At 37.7% G+C, this 22731-nt stretch overlaps 1 protein-coding gene across 1 annotated transcript in view; it reads left to right on the top strand.

Annotated features, from left to right (window-relative positions):
• IPCEF1 (interaction protein for cytohesin exchange factors 1) overlaps positions 1-22731 on the top strand; it is a 72524-nt gene that overhangs the window by 15113 nt on the left and 34680 nt on the right. The window contains exons 5-8 of the mRNA XM_069489098.1: positions 11709-11782; positions 13315-13386; positions 18921-18979; positions 20294-20394. Coding sequence (XP_069345199.1) covers positions 11709-11782; positions 13315-13386; positions 18921-18979; positions 20294-20394 — 306 coding nt within the window. The remainder of the gene's footprint in view (positions 1-11708; positions 11783-13314; positions 13387-18920; positions 18980-20293; positions 20395-22731) is intronic.

The following is a 22731-nucleotide window of genomic DNA, read 5'->3' as shown; positions in this document are numbered from 1 at the left end:
CCAGAGGTGGGATTGCTGGATCACATGGCAATTCTATTTTAAATTTTTTGAGAACCAAACTGTTTTCCATAGTGGCTGGCTACACTATTCGACGTTCCCACCAACAGTACACAAGAGTTCCAGTTTCCGCACATCCTCACCGGCATTTGTTATTTTCTGTTTTGTTTTTGTTTCTGTAATAGCCATCCTAATGGGTGTGAGGCGATACCTTGTTGTGGCTTTGATTTGCCTTTGCCTAATGACTAATGACGGACCTTGAGTGTCTTTCTGTGCTTATTGGCATTTGTATATCTTCTTGGGAGAACTGTCTTTTGTCCAATTTAGAATTGGATTTGTTGTTGTTGTTGTTGAGTAGTATCTTAAAAATATTCACGAAACTCGTGAAAACAGCTTGAAGAGATTTGAAAGTTCCTGAAGTATTTAAAGACTTAATATACAGTGTGTGAAAGCAAGATTATGTGTTATACTTACTGTGATTTTAAAAGAATTAACCTTATTTTTATGACTCCTAAATCTCTAGTATGGAAAGGGAAGCTACCTGCTTTTAAATTTTCTTAACTGTTGTACCTTTATTTATTCTTCCCCGACTCCTGAAATAACCATGGATGGTGGATGCTCTTTATTAGATGGCAAGAGATATATTCATTCTGTAATAGTGAGATTTAGTCAAATTTCTTCCAATCCATTTAAAACGTTTCCTTCCTATTTATTGCTTTCTTCTTTTTTTTGCTATGCCACCGAAGAGACCAGCCCATCTACATGAAAACCATAGCACCTCTGGGGGTTTTAAGGCTTCTAAAAGAGCAGGGCAGAGCTGAGGCTGGATGGGGAAGACTGTGAACGACCTCATGTGTGAAGGCTTGTGTGCTGTGCTGAGGAGTTTACACCACAGAGTATAACACAAAATTCCTCTAAATCGTGAGGTTTCCATCTTAATTGTTTTTGAAAATGACATTTCAGAAGATAATGACTATCTTTGTATTTCCAACTACCTGAAAGTTCATTAGTAATTTCATTTTTCATAAAATATAATTCCTTAGGGAGAGAACAGAGGAATGTAGGTAAGATGACCAGCTAGAATGCCAGCCTCTCTTGGTCACCACCTAAGCAGGACCTAATGTGCTAGTGAGGTGGTCATATCCTTGGGTGACTTTTAGGAGGAAACAATAAAGGGGGACTATGTGCTGAGCAGTTGGGCTGTTCATGGGGACCTCGCACAGGAATGTTTTCTGCAGGGCAATGGCATGTTGGTTTAGGTGTCTGAGAAGCAGATCCCGAGAAGAGGATTTGGGTGTCAGTAGCTTATTTGGGAAGTGATCCAGGAAATACCTGGGAAGGGAGTAGGTAGGGAAGTGAGAGAGGGTGGGAAGTTAGCTAGTAAAGCTCTCTTTAGCAAGGAAAGTGTGGTTCTGGGTGACCAAAGCTTAATCCTGCTGGGGACTCTGTGAGAGCCTGTGAAAAACAGGTACCCTTGAGTTTTCATGCCAAGGGGCAGGGGAGCTGGGTGCTTCCACCCCGAGTCCCTTCACTTGTTGGTTGAGAGCTCATCCTGGACAGTGATCCCTGAGCGCCTCTGCACAGGTGGCAGAGTGGAACAGGGCAGCCAGAGGAGCCTTGCTGCAAAGATGCAGGTGCTGGCGGTGGGAAGTCTGGCCCGTGTGCCCTGGGTGGTCAGGACCTGGGCCTGTGGCGGCGTCACCAGGAATGTCCACCACCAGCATCTCCTTACTTCAGAGCCCCTTTCCTCTCCCCCTGTGGGAGCCTCGGTATCCTCAGAACCATCACAATTACCATGATAACATTTTTGCCTAGTTTTATAATTAATGCCAAGAATATCTGGGTTCTGTAGGAAATTGGGCCTTTCCATCTATTACCCCAAACATTTACCAAATGTTGTCTACGTAGAATATCTATTTCTAGGCATTTGTAAGAAGAAGGTCTCTCTGGGTCAAAGTCTAATTGTATTCATAGGGTAATAGTAGATAAACTCAAATACAACAATATTTTAATAAATATGTACCCCAAATAATGTGTGACGAATATAGTAAGCTTGCTAATATTATTGATCTCCAAAGAAATGAAAAAAAAAATTTTTTTTTCCAACCACTAATCTGATGCACAGAAAAGCAGGGAGAGTTGAGACACAGAAACAGCCCTCCCTATTCAGAGGACTCCGCTCACAAGGACTGGTCAAAAAACTCTATATTACATCGATGTTTCTTTCCGGGTTATTCCTTTTCTTTTGTTTTCTTTTTATTCCTTTTCCTGATTTCCTAGGCATTAGCAATAATAAAATCTTAAATTTTTTATGGCTTTAACAATTTTACAGTGTTATATACGTCTATGTTAATTCTATTTAGCCTCGAGAAGCTGGTTATATCTGCTTTTTCACTGTGAAGGTGCTGACTCAGAGAGGTTAAGTGCTCTGCCTAAGATAACACAGTGAAGAGGCTTGCGTCAGGCTCTTCTGATTCCAAATCCAGAGTTTGTCTTCTGTGTGGTGCATCCACTGCAGACTCTCTTTGCCTCCTATGTCAGCTCCTGGGCCTATTTCAGCTGTGCACAAGTTCTCAGCCTTATGATTTGAATTGCTTAACTGATTGCTCAGTCTTGGCCTGAGTTCTGTGGCTTCATTAATACCACATGGAGTTCCCACATTATAATGCCAATCTACTTTGGTGTTCTAAGTAAAGAACTGATCAGTTTCATAAATTCCGGCATTCAGAATGGGATTAATTTTCCTCTAAAGGCCATGACAATAGTACTACCTCACTGGCATAAATGTTCGATAAATGTTAGCTCATATTAGATGTTACTCGAGATAATTCTATTTCTTTAAAGAATTTCAACCATTCTCATTGCCAGACATGCTTCTTGTATCTCCAAAAAAAAAAAAAAAAAAAAAAGAAAGAAAGAAAGAAAAAAAAAGAACATAATCTTTTTTTTCTTTCAGAGCAGTGCTTGTCAGGGCCAATGCTGATAAGGGAGGCTCTGTAATACTTGCAGGAGGTAGATTGCCTGGGGTGCTAATCGTCATATTGCCTTTTCTGAAAGGGAGAGGGAGATGAGTTGCAGTGTGGTGGGTTCTATTGTATGGAGCAAAGGAGGGAAGCTTTAGATTCTGTGCAAGTTTGGGGGAGAAGTAGAGAAAAACTACCCAAACTATCTAAACTTGATAAGAACAATGTCACTACTACAAGTCCTTAGACTGTATGGCACAGACTATGTATAATCAAAATCCTGTACTCTGAGGTCTCTTAGAGTAATTATTATTTGTGTGGGGTTATATCACCGTGTTTACATTCAATGAGGTTCATTTGTTTCTATTTGCTTTTAATTTCAGCAGTTGCCTTTTTTGTTTTTGTTTTTGATTTTTTTTTTTAAATATCAATCATGTACCCAATTCCAGAGTCAAAGCCATGTAACAAGTTACCACCAGGTAAGTCTTACTTGTGTCTCTGTTCTCTATCCTCTTCCCACCCTCTCCTGTTTTATTTTTTTCAGTTTATTTTTCCATTGTTTCTTTTTACAAATACAGGCAAATGTGTACATTGAGTCATATCCCACAAAATTAGCATATTATGTATGTTGCACTGCACCTCACTTCTATTCCCACTAGAGCAGGGGTGGGGACTACTATGTACTTAATAATTTCAAAAAATGAAAACTATTTGTTAATTTTAAAGTTAACTAGCCTTTAAATGACTTTGTTGTGTCTGCTTTTGGTTGGAAAGCATTTGAATATTTGGTTGCAGCAGGGAGGTCCCCAGTTTCAGTTGATCCTCAACATGGGTATCAGTCATTTGTGACCTTAAGAGTGTCTTGATTTGGGTTAGGTAGGAGAATGTGGATTTGCAGCAATAAGTGTTGAAAAGCAAGAAAGTATTTTTCAGGCATGTTGCTGAAGGCATGAGCATTCTACTACATTTTTCCAAATTTCAATTGGATCTTTCTTAGCATCAAACCATGACTTTGAAATGTCATGTACTAAGAGCTCAATTAATTCCCTCGGTAGTTCCTAAGGTGCCTTGGTGATATTAACTAGGTGAGGCTGAAATGCTAATTTGGGTGTGATGTCATGATTCTCAAAGTCAGTGAACTTATCATAGTATTCTCCAATTAAGAGATCTGTAACAGCTGCATATTCTTCAAATGATTCGCATATATCATCCTGCTCCTCAATGCCCTTTGCCAATTGGGGAAAATGTTCATCCGAGAAATTTCCTTTTGAAGAAGAAATGTTTTGAAAAAGATAGCTTTTTTTGAAATGCTTGGATTTTTTGCCACATATACATAGACTTAGTTTTACCTTGCAAAGAAATATTCAAGTCATTTTGATCTGACATGTTATCACACAGAAATGCTGCATTCCTATAGAAATCTTCATTCAATAATTTACATTGCTGATTCTGTTCTTCACAAAATTTAACTATCTGTTCTTGCAGAGATGAAATTTTGGCTAACACCTGTCCCTGCAGTAGCCAACACACTTTAGAATGATATGGGAAATCCACACTGAATACCTCATTGTTCAATGTTAGCGTGTTATGAAATTGATGATGTCGTGTTGCATTTGCATGAATATAGTTAACAGTACTTATAACTTGTTGAAAAGTGTCACTTAAAATAGTAGCTTTAGCACAGAGATTTTGCTGATGCAAGATATTAATACAATGAAGAGAAATGAGAGCATCTAGATCTGTTAACAATTTTGTTTTACCTGTGCAACAAACGCTTCATGTTTTCCTGTCATGGAAGGTGGACCGTCTGTACATGCACTCACTAAATTTACCAAATTCAGTCCAACTTCACGACATTTATCTTGAAAGTTTTTTTTTTTTTTTTTTTTTTTTGAGACAGAGTCTCACTTTGTTGCCCAGGCTAGAGCGAGTGCCGTGGCGTCAGCCTAGCTCACAGCAACCTCAAACTCCTGGGCTCAAGCGATCCTCCTGCCTCAGCCTCCCGAGTAGCTGGGACTACAGGCATGTGCCACTATGCCCGGCTAATTTTTCTATATATATATTTTTAGTTGTCCATATAATTTTTTTCTATTTTTAGTAGAGACGGGGTCTCGCTCTTGCTCAGGCTGGTCTCGAACTCCTGACCTTGAACGATCCACCCGCCTTGGCCTCCCAGAGTGCTAGGATTACAGGCGTGAGCCACCGCGCCCGGCCTATCTTGAAAGTTTTTGAAGATATTTATTCCCCATCTTCTGTTTGCAAGAGTGCCCAATGTGAGTAACTCTTTGCAGCAAAGAAAATCTTCTGTTATGACCCAAATGAAGTATAACACCTGTAGCGAGTCAGTAGTATCAGTTGATTCATCCAAAATGATGGAATAATATATATTTTCCTTTTGAAGTATTGCATGAAGTTGTTCTGTTGAGTTGAAGGCTAATTCATGCTGCTGATCAGTTATGGTTCTCCTCGAAAGAGGCGGTTGTTTGTACTTTGAAATGTTATCAGTGTCTAAGCATCCTACAACTTCAACAATGCATTCTTTCACAATTTCTACATCACTGAATGGCTTCCCTTTCCGCCCTCCCCCCCCAGCATATAAGCTACTTTATAGCTTGCTCCTGTGGCATTATTTCTAGGTCTTATTGCTGCTTGAAAGAATTGTCTTTGCTTTGCTTTTCATTTTTAAATTTCTGCAATACAAACTTTTGTGCCTCTCCCTCTAATTTAAAATATTTTCGGTCATTATGAGTGATATGCTGATGAGCATTGAATTTCTTTAATGTTGATATTGCAGTATCACAGAGAAAGCACATCATCTTATCTTTAGCAGAAACAAGATAATATTGTAATTCCCAATCCTCATTAAAAAATCTGTTTTCTTCCTTCAGTGTTCTCTTGGTCTTCTTTGACATGATGGGCTGTTAAGCAGACAGAATTAAAAATATCATTGAGCTGTGCAACTATGCACAAATTCCACTTCAAACAGACCCACAGTGCACCATTGTCAAAAACTGATAACAGACTGGTGTGCTTGACCTGATGAACTCTTGCCCACCAGCCTCAGGTGGTTGTAGCACCAGTCAAGTGGGGGAAGTTAGAACTAAATCGTGAGCACAGCAGCTGTCAATTTAGCCCTTATGGCTTACTGATGTTCTAATTGTGCTGGTCAATCTGGGAGAATTTTCACTGAAACTTATTTTATTCTTTGGTATTTTAAATACATTCATTTTAAAAATAAAACAAAAATATAAAAGACAAAAATGTGTTAATAAAAATAAAAGGATGTGTTCTGTAAAATTTGGATTCAATCAAAAGGCCACACTTAAGAACCTAGAAGGCCACAGTTTCCCCACTCCTATCCTAGAGATTACTCTATATGTATGTCATTTTTCAAAGTAATTCATTGTGTGTGGATACCATAGTTTATTCCACTCTCCCCTGATGATAGATAGACATTCACATTCTTTACAATCCTTGGAAAATACAAATAGTGCTGCAAAGCACATGTCATTACTCATATTCTCCAAAGTATGTTTAGGACAGATCCCAGATGTGCAATTTCTGGATCAAAAGGGTAAATGCGTTTTTGCTAGTTACTGCCCCATTTCCTTCCATTGGGTTCCATTTTGCATTACCACCAGCAGTGTGTGAGAATGACTATTTCTCTGTGGAACTAGAACTTTAACAAGTAATTTTATCTTACCTTTTCTTCAATCTCAGTTTACTTTTAGCTTGTATTTTAGAGACTATAATTCAAATTTCTCTAGCGGTCACAAATCTGTGTGTACCATGAGAATTTAGTGACTGCTGTTCTAAGGTGGTATGACAATGGGCAACTCGGCTCTGTTTAGAATTTATGTTTTCAATGTGCCAGGGATTTCAGGGCAGAACTGAGAAAACAACAGATATATTTGGAGACACGGAGAGTTTTACAGCTTCTCCTGATTCTGATATTCATTGGGTAAACCTCTCTAAAGTAATTTCAAGAATTTCAAATCCATATTCACTTATAAACACAAAAGTATATTACAAAGAAATCTTTATTTTTTTAAACTATTTTTTCTTGAACTTAAGATTGTATTTATTTTAAGACCTATAATTTATTTAATAACAGGCTTTAGGGGGAAAATGTTACAATGAAAATATACATAGATTCTAAGGTGCCTTTTGGTTTTAGAATTACTGAAGTGTAAAACAATCAGGTTTTTAAAATCAAGGAAATATGGTTTCATTGAAAATAGAGAGATAATTGTACTTCTTATTTTTTAATCTTGAAATACATAATAATTCATATGTTACTGTTCATTCGTTTACGGTTTGGTTTTCTTTGACCTACTTAACCTCTGGAATATATGTCACTTATTTCTCCAGGTCATTTTTTCAACTCCCCTCCCAAAGAAAAACAGTCATTTTTCCTGTTTTGCAAAGTACTTGACATATGAAAAAGTCAAATGTGGTGTGTTGCTTCCAAATTTAAGAGTAAATTTGGTAAGACAAATTTGCACGGTGGCTAAAGTATGGTTTGAGACCTCTGGCAAGAGAATAAGGTTTTCATTACATTACGATGCAGAGGGAAGTTTGCAGGTACCCATACAGAACTTTCAGGAAACTTTTTAGAAAGTTAGGAACCATTGAAGAGGAAGGTTATCATTCAAGAGAGTTATTTTAGTTAATGTAACAGGCAACAAGAGATCTGAGAGGGGTGGGAGGAGGAAGAGAAGAAAATTGTCATTCCTTCAGGATTTGCCCTCTGTGATTGTCATTTTTGAGGCATGTTTTGCAAGTCAAATAAGCAAGGACCACTTTTGACACAGTTGTCTGTGATTTTGAATCTAGCTCAAATGTCTTTAGAACAATTTAAAAAAGGCTCTGCTTATAAAGAGAAGATTTAATAGGGAAACATTAAGGTGTCCTCACTAAAATTTATTTGGGTTCCAACTTGAAGGGATCTCAGCTATTTTAGTTATGCTGAAAAGGAATGTGCCCCTGTGAAGATTTACAACTTATCTTTTACATTGATTCATTAGGAAAACATATGTATATAGGTTTCACTTTTGTTGACTGATTTTGTTATTGTCATCACTTGAGATGGGCTTCTTGCACTGAAAATAAATTGTCTAGAGACTAATTATAATCTAAGTTGGGAGCCAATTCTAATTCATCTCCATGGAAGTACTGTTTTTACTTTGTTTTAATTTTTCTGTTTGTTTTGGTTGAGTAGAGGGCAGGATGTTGGAAAACATGAAATTGTGGAATTAATCATGGCTTTATCATTAAGGGCCTTTCGTCCTCTGCGAAGGCACCTGGACCTTACCCAAGGGCAAATGGGAACCATGCAGGGTTTCATTAGACAAGTGTCATGAAGAACATTCAACGTTCATCATGCAAAGATTTGCTATGATTGGGACACTAAATTGGATGAAAGGACAGAATTAGAGAGAAGGAGAACAGTTCAGGAGACTTTTGCAGTAATTCAAGAAACAGTTAGTGGTAAGTGGAAGGAGGTGAGAGGTAAAGGGTGGATTAAAGACCTGTGGCAGTGCAGCAAGGAAGCGACTTTGAGTTTATCCACATGGGTGCTGGCAACAGAATGGAAGAGTCAGGAATGTCTCCCAGATTTCCTGTTTTGGCAACTGGATAGAAACCAATATTGCTCATTGAAGTAGGGAACACAGGAAAAAGAGGAGCAGGCATTTTATGGAGTAAGATGGTGAGTTTGGTCTTGGGTTTGTCACTCTTGGGGAGCCATGGAATACCCACGTGAGCAGGTATGCTAGGCAGTTGGAAAACTGGGACAGGAGTTCCAGGGTTGAATCCCAGTCTGAGGAATAGATTTTGGATTTGTGTGTGCAACGATGATACATGAAACCATAGGAGTGTGCGTGATCAGCCATAAAGAGTATTATTAATAGAATGAGAAGAGAATAGTCTGGGGTAGACAGAATTCTGGAGAACCCTGACATTTAAGAAACAGGCAGGAGACGAAGACCCCTGCAAGAAAGCAATGAGTAGCTAGAGGAAAAAGGGAGCAGCACTAATGTGCTGTTAAAAAAGCCCAAACAGGAGGGAGGGAGTGGGCTACCGTGTCAGCTGGGAGAGTTCAGTTAAGTGAGGACTAAAAAGGGTAGGTGGGATTTAGCAGCACGTAAGTCAGTGGAGTTCGTGGTGTCTATAGTTTTTCTGGAGCAGTGAATATAGATGTGAATGGGAGGAGACAGTAGAACAAATGGTGAGTATAAGTGATTTTTTTTCTAAATCAATTATGGGAATTTATATAATATGTAAAAACACCTTAGCCTATCAGTTTTTTTAAATTGAGATGACAGTCGTATAACATAAGGTTAACTATTTTAAAGTGAACAATTCATGGCCTTTAGAACATTCACAATGTTGAGCAACCACTTCCTCTATCTAGTTCCAGAACATTTTCATGGCATTGAAAGGAAACCCATTAAGCAATGGCTCCCCTCTCTCCACTCCCTCTAGCGCCTGGCAACTACCAATCTGTGTTCTGTGGATTTTTTCTTCTGGATATTTTATATAAATTGAATTGTATAATATGTGACCTTTTGTGTCTGGTTTCTTTCACTTAACATAATGTTTTTAAGGTTCATCCATGTAGCATGTTCCAGTACTTCATTTTCATGGTTGAATAATATTTCATTGTAGCTATATGTGATAATTTGTTTATCCATTCATCTGTTGATGGGCATTTGGGCTATTTCTACCTTTTTTGGCTTTTGTGAATAGTGCTCTGTGAACATGCATGTATATGTTTCAGTACCTTTTTTCAATTTCTTTGGGTATATAGGTTGAACATCCTTTATCTGAAAATCAGAAATCCCAAATGTTCCAAAATCTGAAACTTTTTGGACACCAACATGATGCTCAAAGTAAATGCTCATTGGAGCATTTTGGATAATGGATATTTGGATTTGGGAAGCTCAATCAGTGCATATAAGCAAATATTCTAAAATCTGAAAAAATCCAAAGTCCAATACACTTCTAGTCCCAAGCATTTCAGATAAGGGATACTCAACTTTTATATTTAGAAGTGGAGTTGATGGAACCTAACGTAGTTTTTCAAAACTATACTTTCCTGTATGCTAATTGAGAATCCACACGAAGCATTTTTTTGTTGTTCTTGTTTTGAGACAGCGTCTCACTCTGTTGTGGCATGATCATAACTGACTGCAGCATTGAATTCCTGGGCTGAAGCAATGTTCCTGCCTCAGCCTTCTCAGTAACTGGGACTACAGACATAAAATACTGTGCTGGCTATTTTTTAAACTTTTTTTGGAGACAGGGTTCTTGCTATGTTGCCCAGGCTGGTCTCAAACTCCTGAACTCAAGCAATCCGCCCGCTTCAGCCTCCCAAAGTGCTGGGATTATAGGCTTGAGACATGGTGCCTGGACAGCGTTGTGCATTGTACAAAAAGTTGATTTACACAGTCTGTGTTCTTTGTATACTACCATCCAGTAATTAAGCAGCCCATCAAAAGATAAGTTGAATATATATATATATATATTCAACTTATATATTTACTTGGTGTATACACAAAGGCATATATAATTTTTAAAGAAGGAAGTACCCACTAGAATTGAGTTTTGAGTCTCATAAAAAGAAAGCATTTCAGGTGAAGAATTTGGTTAGATCAAATCATGTAGGTGACAGAAGATGGGCATAGGGTTGAATGTCTCATGGTTTATTTTTTTCTGAAGAAAATAATGCAAGTTGCACTCTAGTTGGCAATAAGAGAAGGAACAGATTGATGAAGTGAAATAAAAGCACCGATGGAATTAATTTAATAGCTAGCCAACTTTTAAAATTAAGATTGTATTTTCAAAATCAATTTCTACTTGTCTTCTGATAACCACTGACTCATTTATGTTTAATCTTGTGGATTGTATTTCTCTACTCACAGACACCAGTGTAGATGAAAGGAAATTTGAGCTTGATCTGTGACAAACAATCTAGCTGCTCTGTGGCTCAGTTAAACTTTATTTATAAAATATAGATTAACAAATTCTTAGAGAGGTGTGACAATGATTACATTTCCTATAATATTTTTGATGATTTAAAGTGAAAGTTATGTTATGTCCTCAAAAGCATCATTTTCTTCTGAAGTCTTTCCTATGTAGAGAGAACTCCTAGGAATGGGTTATGGGACTGAGATTCTGCAAACCATGGCTCTGTAGCTGAATCCCCAAGGCACTGTCTACAGACTTGGGAGAGGAAATAATGTTTGCTGAGTGTCTGCTAAGTGTTTTATTTATCTGACCTCATTTAAGTCATAACAGCCAGTAAGTGGTAGATCCATGAGAGGAATGTGGTTTGGCTACCTCCAAAGTCAGGGCTCTGACCACAACATCAAGAGTGTTAATTGGGTTTCATCTTCTGTGCTGGTTTATCGGAGCAGGATGCTGAGGACTCTGATGGGTTATCCGTGTTTTCCACAGACAGGAAGGGGGCAGGGCAGGTCCTATGCTTGCCATTGTTGTCCTTCCCTAAGCTCTATCATGTTACTTCTCATGGAAAGATCTGGGTGCCTTATCAGGAGAATTTTAATTTATCTCATAAGTTTCGTATCTGGGGCAAGTCCATGGTTAATTCATACTGATTGAGGGAGGTATCTTTTGATTCTCCCTCATTTCACTTTTACCGTCTCTGTTCCATGTGTGTCATCTAATCAACTAAACTCTAGGATTGATGCATTTATTTCTATTCGTGGTATGTATTTGTTTCAGGCAGAGAAAGCTGATGGATTTGTCAACCTGCCTGATTTCACTGTTGAAAGAGCATCTGAATGCAAGAAAAAACAGTAAGTTTTCTCTCATCCTCCACAAAACTGAGCTACGATAATATCCCTTCATAATGTTCATCAAGTGATGTGGTGATTTAGAAGTGAGTGAAGGAAACACTCAAATGTCTGAGAGTTTTGAGCATTATGGGTTGGCACCCTAAATAGTAATGGAAACATTTAACCTCTCGTTTTCTGGAATTTCATTTCGTGAAGCAGATGGGTTTTAAAACCCCCATGAAGCCTTGGCATGGAATGTTGTTTATGACTGTGTCTGAGATGGAATAAAAACAAGCTCACATCCAGGACTGGCAGGGAGGTCAGATGTCAAGTTTTTGTCCTTGTAAAGAGAAGAATGGATAGTTAAATAAGACTCACCAGAGTTGCGGATATGATAGCAGGAACAGTTTCTCTTTTTCAGTTTATGGAGCTGTCAAAGCACCCATGGAATTAAATTCTCTGAGATGTCTTAAGCTTGGGGATTATACCTTGATATAATTTAAGTCCATCCAAAAGATTTGAGAACTGACAGGGACCAAAGAAGTTGTCAGGTCATGGTCCTTGTTCGAATGAGAAAGAGACAGCCCAGTGAGTCTGTGGCCTGCCTAGAGCTCAAGGGGGAGCTGGGTTTAAACCCAAGTAACCACAGTCCTAGCCAAGCACATTTCCCATGATAGCATCCTGCTGTCTTTTGCATATGTGTCCTCATTCACCTTTCTCTTATTATTTTCCTCTATCTTTGACATCTTTTCCAGTCTTATCATAAAGGGGCATTTCCTTATTGTCCTATGTTACTAGTTGCAGCAATTGATTAGTTGTTTTCTGCTAAGGAAATGAATAAACTGGTGTTAGCTTTAAGTCTTTGCCTCTCTGCAGTTGCACATCTCCAGTGACACACGGGCAGTGTTCATTGTTGTGGTTTTTGACTGGTTACTTATAAAAACCCTGACCCGTGCTACAGGACTTCCGGTCTAAATGGTGAAATGGAAACACTTTATTGCTTGTTATCTGTAATGTTTTATACTTTTCTTTTCAACTAAAATCGACCTGGTATTTTTCCTTTGCTAATAAAAGTTTCCTTGGATAAGGTTTCTGATGTGTTATCACAATGTGGAAGTTCCCTACCTGATTATTCTCCTGTAAATAAAATTCTTCTGTGCATATGATTGAATTTGAATAAATACTTTGCTTGATGGAGTTGATCTGAGTATTTTGAAGTGATACCTTTATCACTCTAAATTTTAATTTATTGTGTCTTTATAGCAAACCAGTTAGCAAGTGAGAAGGAAAGGATATGCCTCTGTGTTTTCAGGGGACACTATTGGGGGGCTAAGAGTCCTGTTCTAAATGTCCTGACATAATAAATTGACCCTCAGCTCGCTATGTGAAATAGGGACTAGACAATAGGTATTTAATGTGACTAAATCATTTTTTTTTTGTAAATTTACAAAGCAGACAAGCTTATAAAGCTTATATTTGACTGATTTGCTTTTAGGTTCATTGATGACTACAAACACTAATTTCTTATACGTTTGTGCCTTTCCCCCTTTTAGTGCTTTTAAGATCAGCCATCCACAGATCAAGACCTTTTATTTTGCAGCTGAGAACATGCAGGAAATGAACGTGTAAGTAGAGGAAATCAGTAAATCCAGCCCTCATGGGAGTATATTACTTTGGTCAGGTATTAGAATTTTAAGCATGTGTTCATATCAATTACTGTTTTATTTATTTCTATTTAAGAATTAATTTCTTTAGAAGTTGTAAGGTCTTCTTGCTTTCTTCTCTACTATTTGGAAGCATTTTGGAGAACTGTGCATATCAAAATGGCTATTTTAGGAAGAGGTGGTATGATTCTTCTGAGCGAACCCCTGAGTTGAGAAAGAAATAGACAGAAGACATAAGAAAATGTGAAAATGAGACTCTCCAGCACAAGGAGAAAGATTTGAAAGGATTATGTAACTGATTTCTCAGCTTTCTACATGCAAAATCTCCCCACAGCATTTAACATGTGCTGTGTGATTATCGTGATGATTCATGTGTTTATCTCCTCTCGGGGGATCCTCCTGAACATTTTGCAAACTGTCCATGTTCAGAGTATGTCTAACTTAAAGTTTTAGATGCTTAGCTCCATTTCTGGTTTGCTTTGCTTAATTAAGCGGGCTATATGCGTGGAATACTACCAGCCCTACACGGTCCCCTGCTGCTCTAGATTCAGATGTGATGACAATGGCTGTTACTTGAAGCAGGCTGAATTTAAGGTGCCGAGCTGAGGCATCAGAAGGCATTCTATTCAAGTTAGCCCTATTCTCACAATTCTTAGTGTCTCTTATTACTTTCCCATCACCAGTTGAAAATATGTGTATGGAACACCTACTGTGTGCCCCAGTGCAGCAGATGCTGGGCAATAGCAATTAAAAGACCACACATAATCCCTCTATTCATACAGTTTATGCTCAGTTTATTTTATTTATTCATAATGATTTTCTTACCTATATGCCCTGTATAATTTTTCTTTACCCTCTTGCTCTAGAAAATTAAAGCAGCTACCCTTTTGCCCTAGAAACAAAATACAGCTGCCTTTCACCAAATATGCAGACACACACACACACACACACACACACACACTCTCTCTCTTCCTACAGGACATCCGGTCAGCAGCCCTGTCCAGCTAGAAGCATTGTCATCTGCCCCTTGCACTCACGTCCCCACCACAGCCCTTCAGATGCAGGCAGAATGGCTTTGTACCAGAAATTTGGGAAGCCCTGTGTTAGAAATGACAAGGGAAGGAATTAATTGAGTCTTCCAAACAAGTCACTGATTTGATTGGACAAAGAGAGAGATTGTTTCTACTCTTTTTCTGATTTTAGCTTTTTTCCCTGTGGCTTTCTTAAGCATCTTAGAAATATAAGAGCAGGTACACAAGAGGAGAGGATTTTAAAATCTTCACCATTCCAGCTCTTTACTTATCTTTTTAATCTGCAATGGTAGCTAAATCCTGCTGAGTAGCAAGACCCTACTGTGTAAGCGGCGTGTGGGAGGAACAAGGTCTTGACCTCTGGTCCTTGGAGCCCTGTGACAGCCGAGCACTTAGTCCCCAGTAGTCTGTTCTAGTCTTTAATGGTGGTGAAACAGTGCTGCCCCGCCCCTTCCCCAGTGTCCCCTGCCATCCCTGGCTTTTTCTCTCTGTAAGTGCCTTGCATCTCTGGCTTTCTTCCCCGGCCACATGCTTCCACTCATCCTGTGGCTGATTCTCTCAAAGTAGTCCTCTCTCCAGCAAGAGGCGAGTGAGACTGTTTACCAGAAAAACAATTGTTTCTGAGCATTTTGTGACCTAGTGAATTTCTCCTACAATATAAAATACATTTTTAAACCGATAAAACTGTGAGACCCTCCCCCCCTCCCCCGGTCGTCTGAATCTGTTGTGTTTCAGGCAGATTTTCTCTCTAAATCACAGTCAGAGTGTTCACCTGCCGGCTTCCCTTCCTCACCTCCTGGCTTCCCTTCCTCACCTCTGTGTTTGTCTACATTTCCGGTCCATTTAGCTTTGGCTCTGTGTTTTCCCGTCGCAGACGCATATCGAATGGCAGAGGTTGCATGGTAGAGTGGCATGAGGATTAGCATCGATGTGATACATATAATACTCTATCTTGTTGGTGGTTAATCAAAGCCTTTCACAGTTATCGAAACCAAGATCTTACTGCCTGTCTATGCTGTGAAGACCAGTTAATTTTACTTGAAATTCTGTTAGTGGTTATCTTTCCAGCTTACAAACAAGATATAAATTGAAATTTGAACTCGAGGTATTTTAACCCCATGTTTTTGAATCTCTCAGTGACATTTATACTTGAAAAATGTCCATCTGTCCACTCATAGGTAAATGGTTCATTTTATCTGTGCCTGAAATTTATCGTAACTTATTATATTTATAATATCATTATGGAGTTTTATTATTCCAAAGATGACTTTTTCTAATAGTCAACAATGAAATTTCTCCCTCATCCCACAAGACAATGCAGATGATATTTAGAGATTTATTTTGCCATAACACCTGAAGAGCCTTCTTTCTTACTGATGCAGCGTGTTTGAGCCAGTCCTGGGTATTGCCCAGAGAGATGCAGGGGTGTAGGAGAGTGAGGGTTGGCATTGGCAGTGATGAGTCCTGTTTTAGAAGTTCACCTCCTTGGGTAACTGCGTTTCTGGATGGTGATATTCCTCTCAGGGACGATGAAGGGAAAGGTAATTAAGTTTAATAGAAACTCCACATGTTCTGCAATGATTCTCAATTTAAAAGTACAGGGATAAGTAATTCAGGTAAGGAAAGAGTTGGTTTCTAAGCAGAGACGGTAGCTACCTTTTTCAGTGTTTGTGGGAAAAACACTCTTGTTTTGTACATTGATTTCTTAACACTTGTTCTCCTCCAAAACACACACAATATTCACATCAAGTTAAAATACAACAAACTCCCAGGAAACATCTGTCATCTTTTATGTAAATATAAGTCCTTTTGTACATCCATCTATTTAGCCAGAAGTTTTCCTACTGCCATAATGTTTAAAAAATGTTCTTAGCAAAGAAAGTACTCCGAGCCGGTGTCAGTGTGTCCTAGAAAGAAAATAGTCAAACAAGTTTCTAAACAATCACCAGGTTTTCACAACAAGTAACTAACGGTTGCGATGGAAGGACAGGAGTTTTGGGTAAGGGCTGAGAGGAATCTTTTCTTTATTGTCAATGCTCTTCCGTTTTGCTATATTTCCATGTTCTGAAATGAAGCTTAGAAATGCCCTTTCTTGTTTCAGACACTCTCAATTCTAAACTATTTTTTGTCTTTATCTTTTTAAAAATTTTTTTCCTATTTCACTTTTAGATGCTTTTTTGGGGGGAGGATCAGCTTATACAATTACAAAATCAGATGTAAGCTAAAAATTGTTATGATATTTAAAAAAGTGAACCAATAAATTTATTGTGTTTTGCCTACTTTTAAATGTTTATTTTAGTTAAGTAATACATAAAACATGTTCATATAAAAAATATCAATACAGAGGTAGAAAAAGTGAAAAATTTCTCATACCCCTGCCTTGACTTTCCAGTTCAACTACTCTTTCTAGGGTTAACCACTTTTAATAGTTAGATATGTAATAATTTTCTCTGTGTACCAATTTATGCACATACACAAATATATATTAATAGTTTTTAAAGTACATTAGATCAGACTAAACATATTGTTCTGTACTTGCTCTTTTCAATTAACGGTATGTTAGGATTTTTCCAGGTTATTACAGAACCCTCCTCCCCATTTTAGCCTTTTTATTAGCTTTGTTGGAACATAGTATTGATAAAATCAATGTCATAAGTTATTTATCCATTTTCCTATTAATGGACGATTATATTGTCTCGATGGATTTTTTTTTTCCCCTACAAGCCTTTTTGGCAATTAGAATTCTTCCATATTTATTTGTATACACTAAAGTGTGTTTGTGTAGGATTAGTATTTATAATTGGAATTGTTGGGTGAAGGATATGGATGTCTCAATTTTGAATAATATCATCATATTGCCTGCTCAAAATCAGCTGTGTCAATTTTCATGGTCAATTCAACAAAAGATGAGAATGTTCATTTTTCCGTTTTCTCCTAAATACTAGAAATCAGTATTTTTAATTTTTTTCTATCTAGTGGTGAAAATATTTTTCTGTGTTTGAATATACATTCCCTAAAATACTATTAAGACTGAGAATTATTTTCCTGTATTGTTTAGCCATTTGCATTTTTCTTGTAATTTTTTTTGTCCCTTTATTTTGTCTATTATTCTACTGAGACTTGATAAACATCTTTGGGTTCCTATGGCATAATCTGGGCTCTTTATTGGTCCAATTTTAAGTGGCCACTAGATAGCCCGTGTTTATCGTGGTGCTGAAGGGAACTCCTTAAAGGGAGTTAGAGCTCATCTTCCTTCTTTAGAAACTCCTATTTTGTTTATTTTTAAAAATCAAATTTATTATAAATTTCCTGTTATAAAATAAGGGATATGGCAGATTGAGGATTGGGTAAGGATTCTTAATCAGGTGGCAATTGTAGACATGGGAATGTGCAATATTTATGTCCTGGTGTAAGTGAGGCATACTGCATTGTTCATGAGGTATTGCAGGACTAGGAGAAATCAAAAGTATAAATGAACGGATGAATGCATAGCATTGTTATTGTAATTTTGTCAGTATTGGCTGACTTGGGCCACTGTTGAATGCTCTAGTTTCTCAAAAAAAAAAAAAAAAAAAAAGAATATAATACAATACGGAGTATTTTAAAGAATACAGAAAACTGGAAAGAAGTGGGAAATAAATCATCTAGATTTTCACTGTCTCAAAATAATGTTTTCTGTGTAACTATAAGATTATATAGTTAGGAATATATGAAATAGACATACTTTGTGTCTTATCTTTTAAAAATTTGTGTTTTAAAATATGTTCCTAACTAAACCCTTGAGAAGGAACTACAGTAATCTGAAATCTTAAGCCAAGTTTGAGTTTCTTAAGGTATGTCTAGTTCTACTTTTGTTATTGATGTTTAACTGGAATTCATTGTCAATAAAATGGTACATAGGACATTGTCGATTTTTACCTTACATAAAATTCTTCAAGGAATTAAAATTTCCTTCAGTTTAGGACTATCTGTCAAATTCTCACCAGATATTTTACTGATCGAGTAAAAATATTCCTATGATTTTTTTCCTAAAATAAACAGACATTATTAAGAATTACAGAGATAACACCCAATAACTTTAATGGCCAAGTTACAAAACACAATGATAAAAGATTTGATGGTTGCTGAAGATTTCAAATGCACAATTACAGAAGAAGATATATGTGTTTGTATATTTAGAATATCTAATTTAGCTGCCCACATTAACCAACAGGACTATAGGCCACCTCACTTCTTGTCTTATAAAGGGTACCTCTGTAAGTAAAGTATTATGAAACCAAAGGCCTTAGATGTCAATGCCAAAAACTTATGCTGTTTCTGGAAATGTTCATGCTGGCAGTAGAATTATGACTTACTTTCATAACAAAGTCTGGCACAATATCCTCCTTCAAGGTCCAGGAGGAAGGTAAATGGGTAGTGAACCAATGTCTTTGTTCAAACATTTACTTTCTATTTGAATTTTAGGTGGTTGAATAAACTTGGATTAGCTGTAATCCATCATGAATCCACTCCAAAGGATGAAGGTATGTTCTATTTTAAATTTCTGAAAATTCAGCAAGAATATTAGAATAAGTTGAAATAGGATGAAAAAGACAATGTCAGGTTCTATGTATAGTCTGATCCTGATGAAGCATACTTTGGCATTTAAAATGATGTGAGAATATGTGGAGACAGACAGATTCACCAGCATGAAACAGAGCTTCCCATGCTGGCTATGAATGCTTTTCACACTTCACCCACACTTGTGCAGCTGTGGGCTTCACTGACATCTCTGTCGCCAATGCAAATGTTTGATTGCCCCAGTTGCTGAATTCTTACTCATAGACACCATCTCGTCGTGATCTGGTCAGATGACTTTCATCCCACTATTTCCTGAGATCTTAATATTTCCGCCAGATGTGTGTTGAGTCTAAGATTGTGCTAGGAACCTGAAGGTCAGATTGGAACACAGGCCTTATTTTTAGCTCAGTCGGTAGCTTTCAGGGTCCAAAAGCTCATAGAGTCTAATTCTCCATAATGATGCAATTACTCCTTAGTGTGGAGAAGAGGGGGGCTTTGGGTCCCAGGGCCACAGAGCTGATAGTATGTCTGAAATGCTCAGACCACATAAGACTCAGAAACTGGAAGTGGGGAGTTACATCTTTTGATTACAAAATAATAAAGTCTTAGATTCAAAAATGAAAAAGTGGCAACTTGACTTTAAAACATTAAAGGAATACAATACAATACCATGAAATCAGTGTCCTATCTTCTTGGTCCTCTTTTCCATGAAATAAGCAACTATTGCATATTTATAGATTGTGAGGGGTGAACAACTACACACAGGACTTCTTCTTGTCCTGGCATTTAAGGCCTTCCATCACATGGCCTCAGTGACCCTTCAGCTTTGCTCTCTACTGTATCCCGTAGGGCTCTCCCCACACTTGGCTCGGCCTCCTCACTCGCCCTGGTCCTCCCTTTGCTCTCCGTGCACCGTTGATGGTTGAGTTTTCCTGCCAGTTTCAGCTCGTTAGGATTCCTATGATTAAAATTAATCACTAGTGATTTTATGTTCTCTTAGTATATGATTCACACCTCTTTTGAGGAATTATTTTATTTTCCCTGAGCTATGGTTGGTCCTGTTTCTGCGTATTGAATGCTGTTGGATGGCAGAAGCCCTGGGGTGGCCATTTATTTTCCCCCTTATGTAATTCCCTTGCACCAGGTAGTTCACTGGATATGGACTTTCTGAAGTGGCTCGCAATTGCAGTAGCTAGACGGAGAAAAACCTCTGCTCATGCATTATGGAACAAGTGATGGCAGCATTGAAACATTAAGCATTTTCATTTTTGTTATAGAATGTTACAGTGAAAGTGAACAGGAAGATCCTGAAATAGCTGCGGAGACACCACCCCCTCCTTACTCATCCCAGACTCAGTCTCCTTCGCTATGTGCCGAGGTAAGTAGTCTGCTGGTTATTGATCCAATGTGTGGACGTCATTCCTTCCAACTGGGAAGAAACTACCTTGACCAATACATTTTTAGAATAGGCTAAATTAAGGTACCTGCCAAAGAGCAAGTGCAGTTTTCAGGGTGCTGATTTTGAGCCTTCTCCATAGCAACCCACTAGTGTGACAAACTCGGTCTGTTCCTGTGTGACCCACAGACATGTGCTCAGAGGATTCACGGGAGTGCAAAGGGCTTCTAAGTGATAGGCCAATGCTTGCAAAGGTTTATTTCATAATGTTTATGCCCTACTTGTTCTCTGAAAGAATTTAAGTGCCTTGCCTAGATGAGTGTACTATAATAATGCAAAATAAATTTAAAGAAGATGAAAAAAAAACCCAGTATGAAGAGAAAAGTAGAGTGAGAAAGATAGCAGGAAGCAGGAATGGGGTCAGTGCATTAAAATCATGTATCGAATGAGTTCTGTATTCACTAGAGAGGAGTCCAAATTTGGTTCTAAGCTTTGGAAGCACCTAATGTAAGTTCATATTATTAATGGATGTTGAGACCATGGGGAGTCGCTTCATATTTGGATGCACTTAGTGTTAGAGTGATGGCCCTTAGAAAGGGTGAAACAAGGATCACTGGGGAAGTTGATTTATGGTTTTACACCTGCCATGTACCAGGACTTATGTAGGTGCTTTAAATATATAATCATTTAATCTCCCAAATAGCCCTGAGAAGTAGTATTGTTTAATTTGCATTTTATGTGACTGCTAATGAGACCAAACATCTTTTTGTGTTAATTAGCCATTTGGATTTCTTTTTTGCAAAGTATCCGTTAAGTCTTTCGTACATTTTTAGTTCTCTCTTCCCCTCCTCCTCCTCTTCCTCGTCTTCTTCTTTGTCTTGATTTATATAATTTCTTAATATATTATTCTATGTATTAGTCCTTCGTCAGCTAAAAGTGAGCTAATCTCCCCTTTTTTTTTAAACTCTGTTTCGTGATTTCTCTTTTTGAACAGATGTTCTTGATTTTAATGTGTCATATTTATCCATCACTTCCATTGCAGTTAGTGCCTTTTTTCCTGGTTTAAAAAGTTGTTTTCTATTCCCAGATCAAGAGGAAGTAGACATAACTGTCCTCCTTTTATGGTTGAGGAAACTGAGGTTCAGAGATGTGGAATGGCATAGCTAAACACTCGGTGGACACAGTGCCTGAGTTGGGAATCCCGTCCTATCCAGCCTTATAGGACACGTTCTTTCCACTGGGCCATGACACTTGTCCATTCATAGACCCAAATGAGGACAGGTTCTGACAGGTTACTCATTCACATCCCAGACCTCTTCTGCCAGAATTTCTATTCCGTTTGATAATGTTTTCGTCTTTATGTTTTGTCAGTTTCCTTTTAAAGTATCAAATTGATCACTTAAATAATGACCTCTACCATTTTTTCACACTTTCAGTGGAGAATTTTGGTACTTTTCTAATTTATTTGACTAGCAGCCAAGATATGAAATAAATATTTGTTGAATGAATATATTATTAAAATCTCTATAAAATATGATTAGCCTTAATTAAGCAAGATATAAATAAAATTAAACTTTGAATATGGTAAAATTTAGACCAATTTTTGAACTTATGATATATTCCTGTTTAATATATGCATAACTTTTTCCTTACATGATCTTTCTCCTCTTTGAAAATCAGTTGCTGAATTTATAAAAAGCATTTATTTTCTTTATATCACTCAAAATTAATGCTATCTCTAGACCTTAAAGTGTCTCCCAGGTTTTAACAACTTTCTTGTTGAATTACCCTTTATTGCTCGTAAAAAAGTCATCAACTGTACAGACTAAGTCTTCAGTATATGTTCTTTGTTGTTGATTTAATAAAGAATCATATATTTTTGTTTTGGTTCTCTTTGTCTCTTTCTGTGTCTGTTTCTTTCTCTCTGCCTTTGCCTCTGTCTCTGTCTCCTAATTTAACTTGTAATGCGCAAATATTTGGTTGGTTCTGCCTCCATCTCTTCCTCAAATTCCTTCTCCCTCCCACGGTGCCCACCAATGTAACTGCTTTGTGATTTATTTTAGTTGTAGATATTGGGATTTTCAGTTTTATAATGGCAAACTAGGGTCACAGATTGCTAAGGGCATTGTCAGGCATCTTGAACTCTACTTGGTGAAAGTAAAAGCAACCAAATTGTCTTCTTGGATGAAGGTTCACAGCTCAGTTGCAGTGACAGTGACAGTCTAACCTGACGCACAGCAGAAACCCAGGGAATGCTCGTTTTAAAGCAATAAATGAAAGGATGCTTATGAGACCCACAAGTTAGGTCACTGAATTCAA

This window comes from Eulemur rufifrons, chromosome 15 (genome assembly GCF_041146395.1).
Source record: "Eulemur rufifrons isolate Redbay chromosome 15, OSU_ERuf_1, whole genome shotgun sequence".
Classification (NCBI taxonomy): domain Eukaryota; kingdom Metazoa; phylum Chordata; class Mammalia; order Primates; family Lemuridae; genus Eulemur; species Eulemur rufifrons.
Note: the sequence above shows the minus strand (reverse complement) of the source record. Positions and strands in the feature narration are given on the sequence as shown.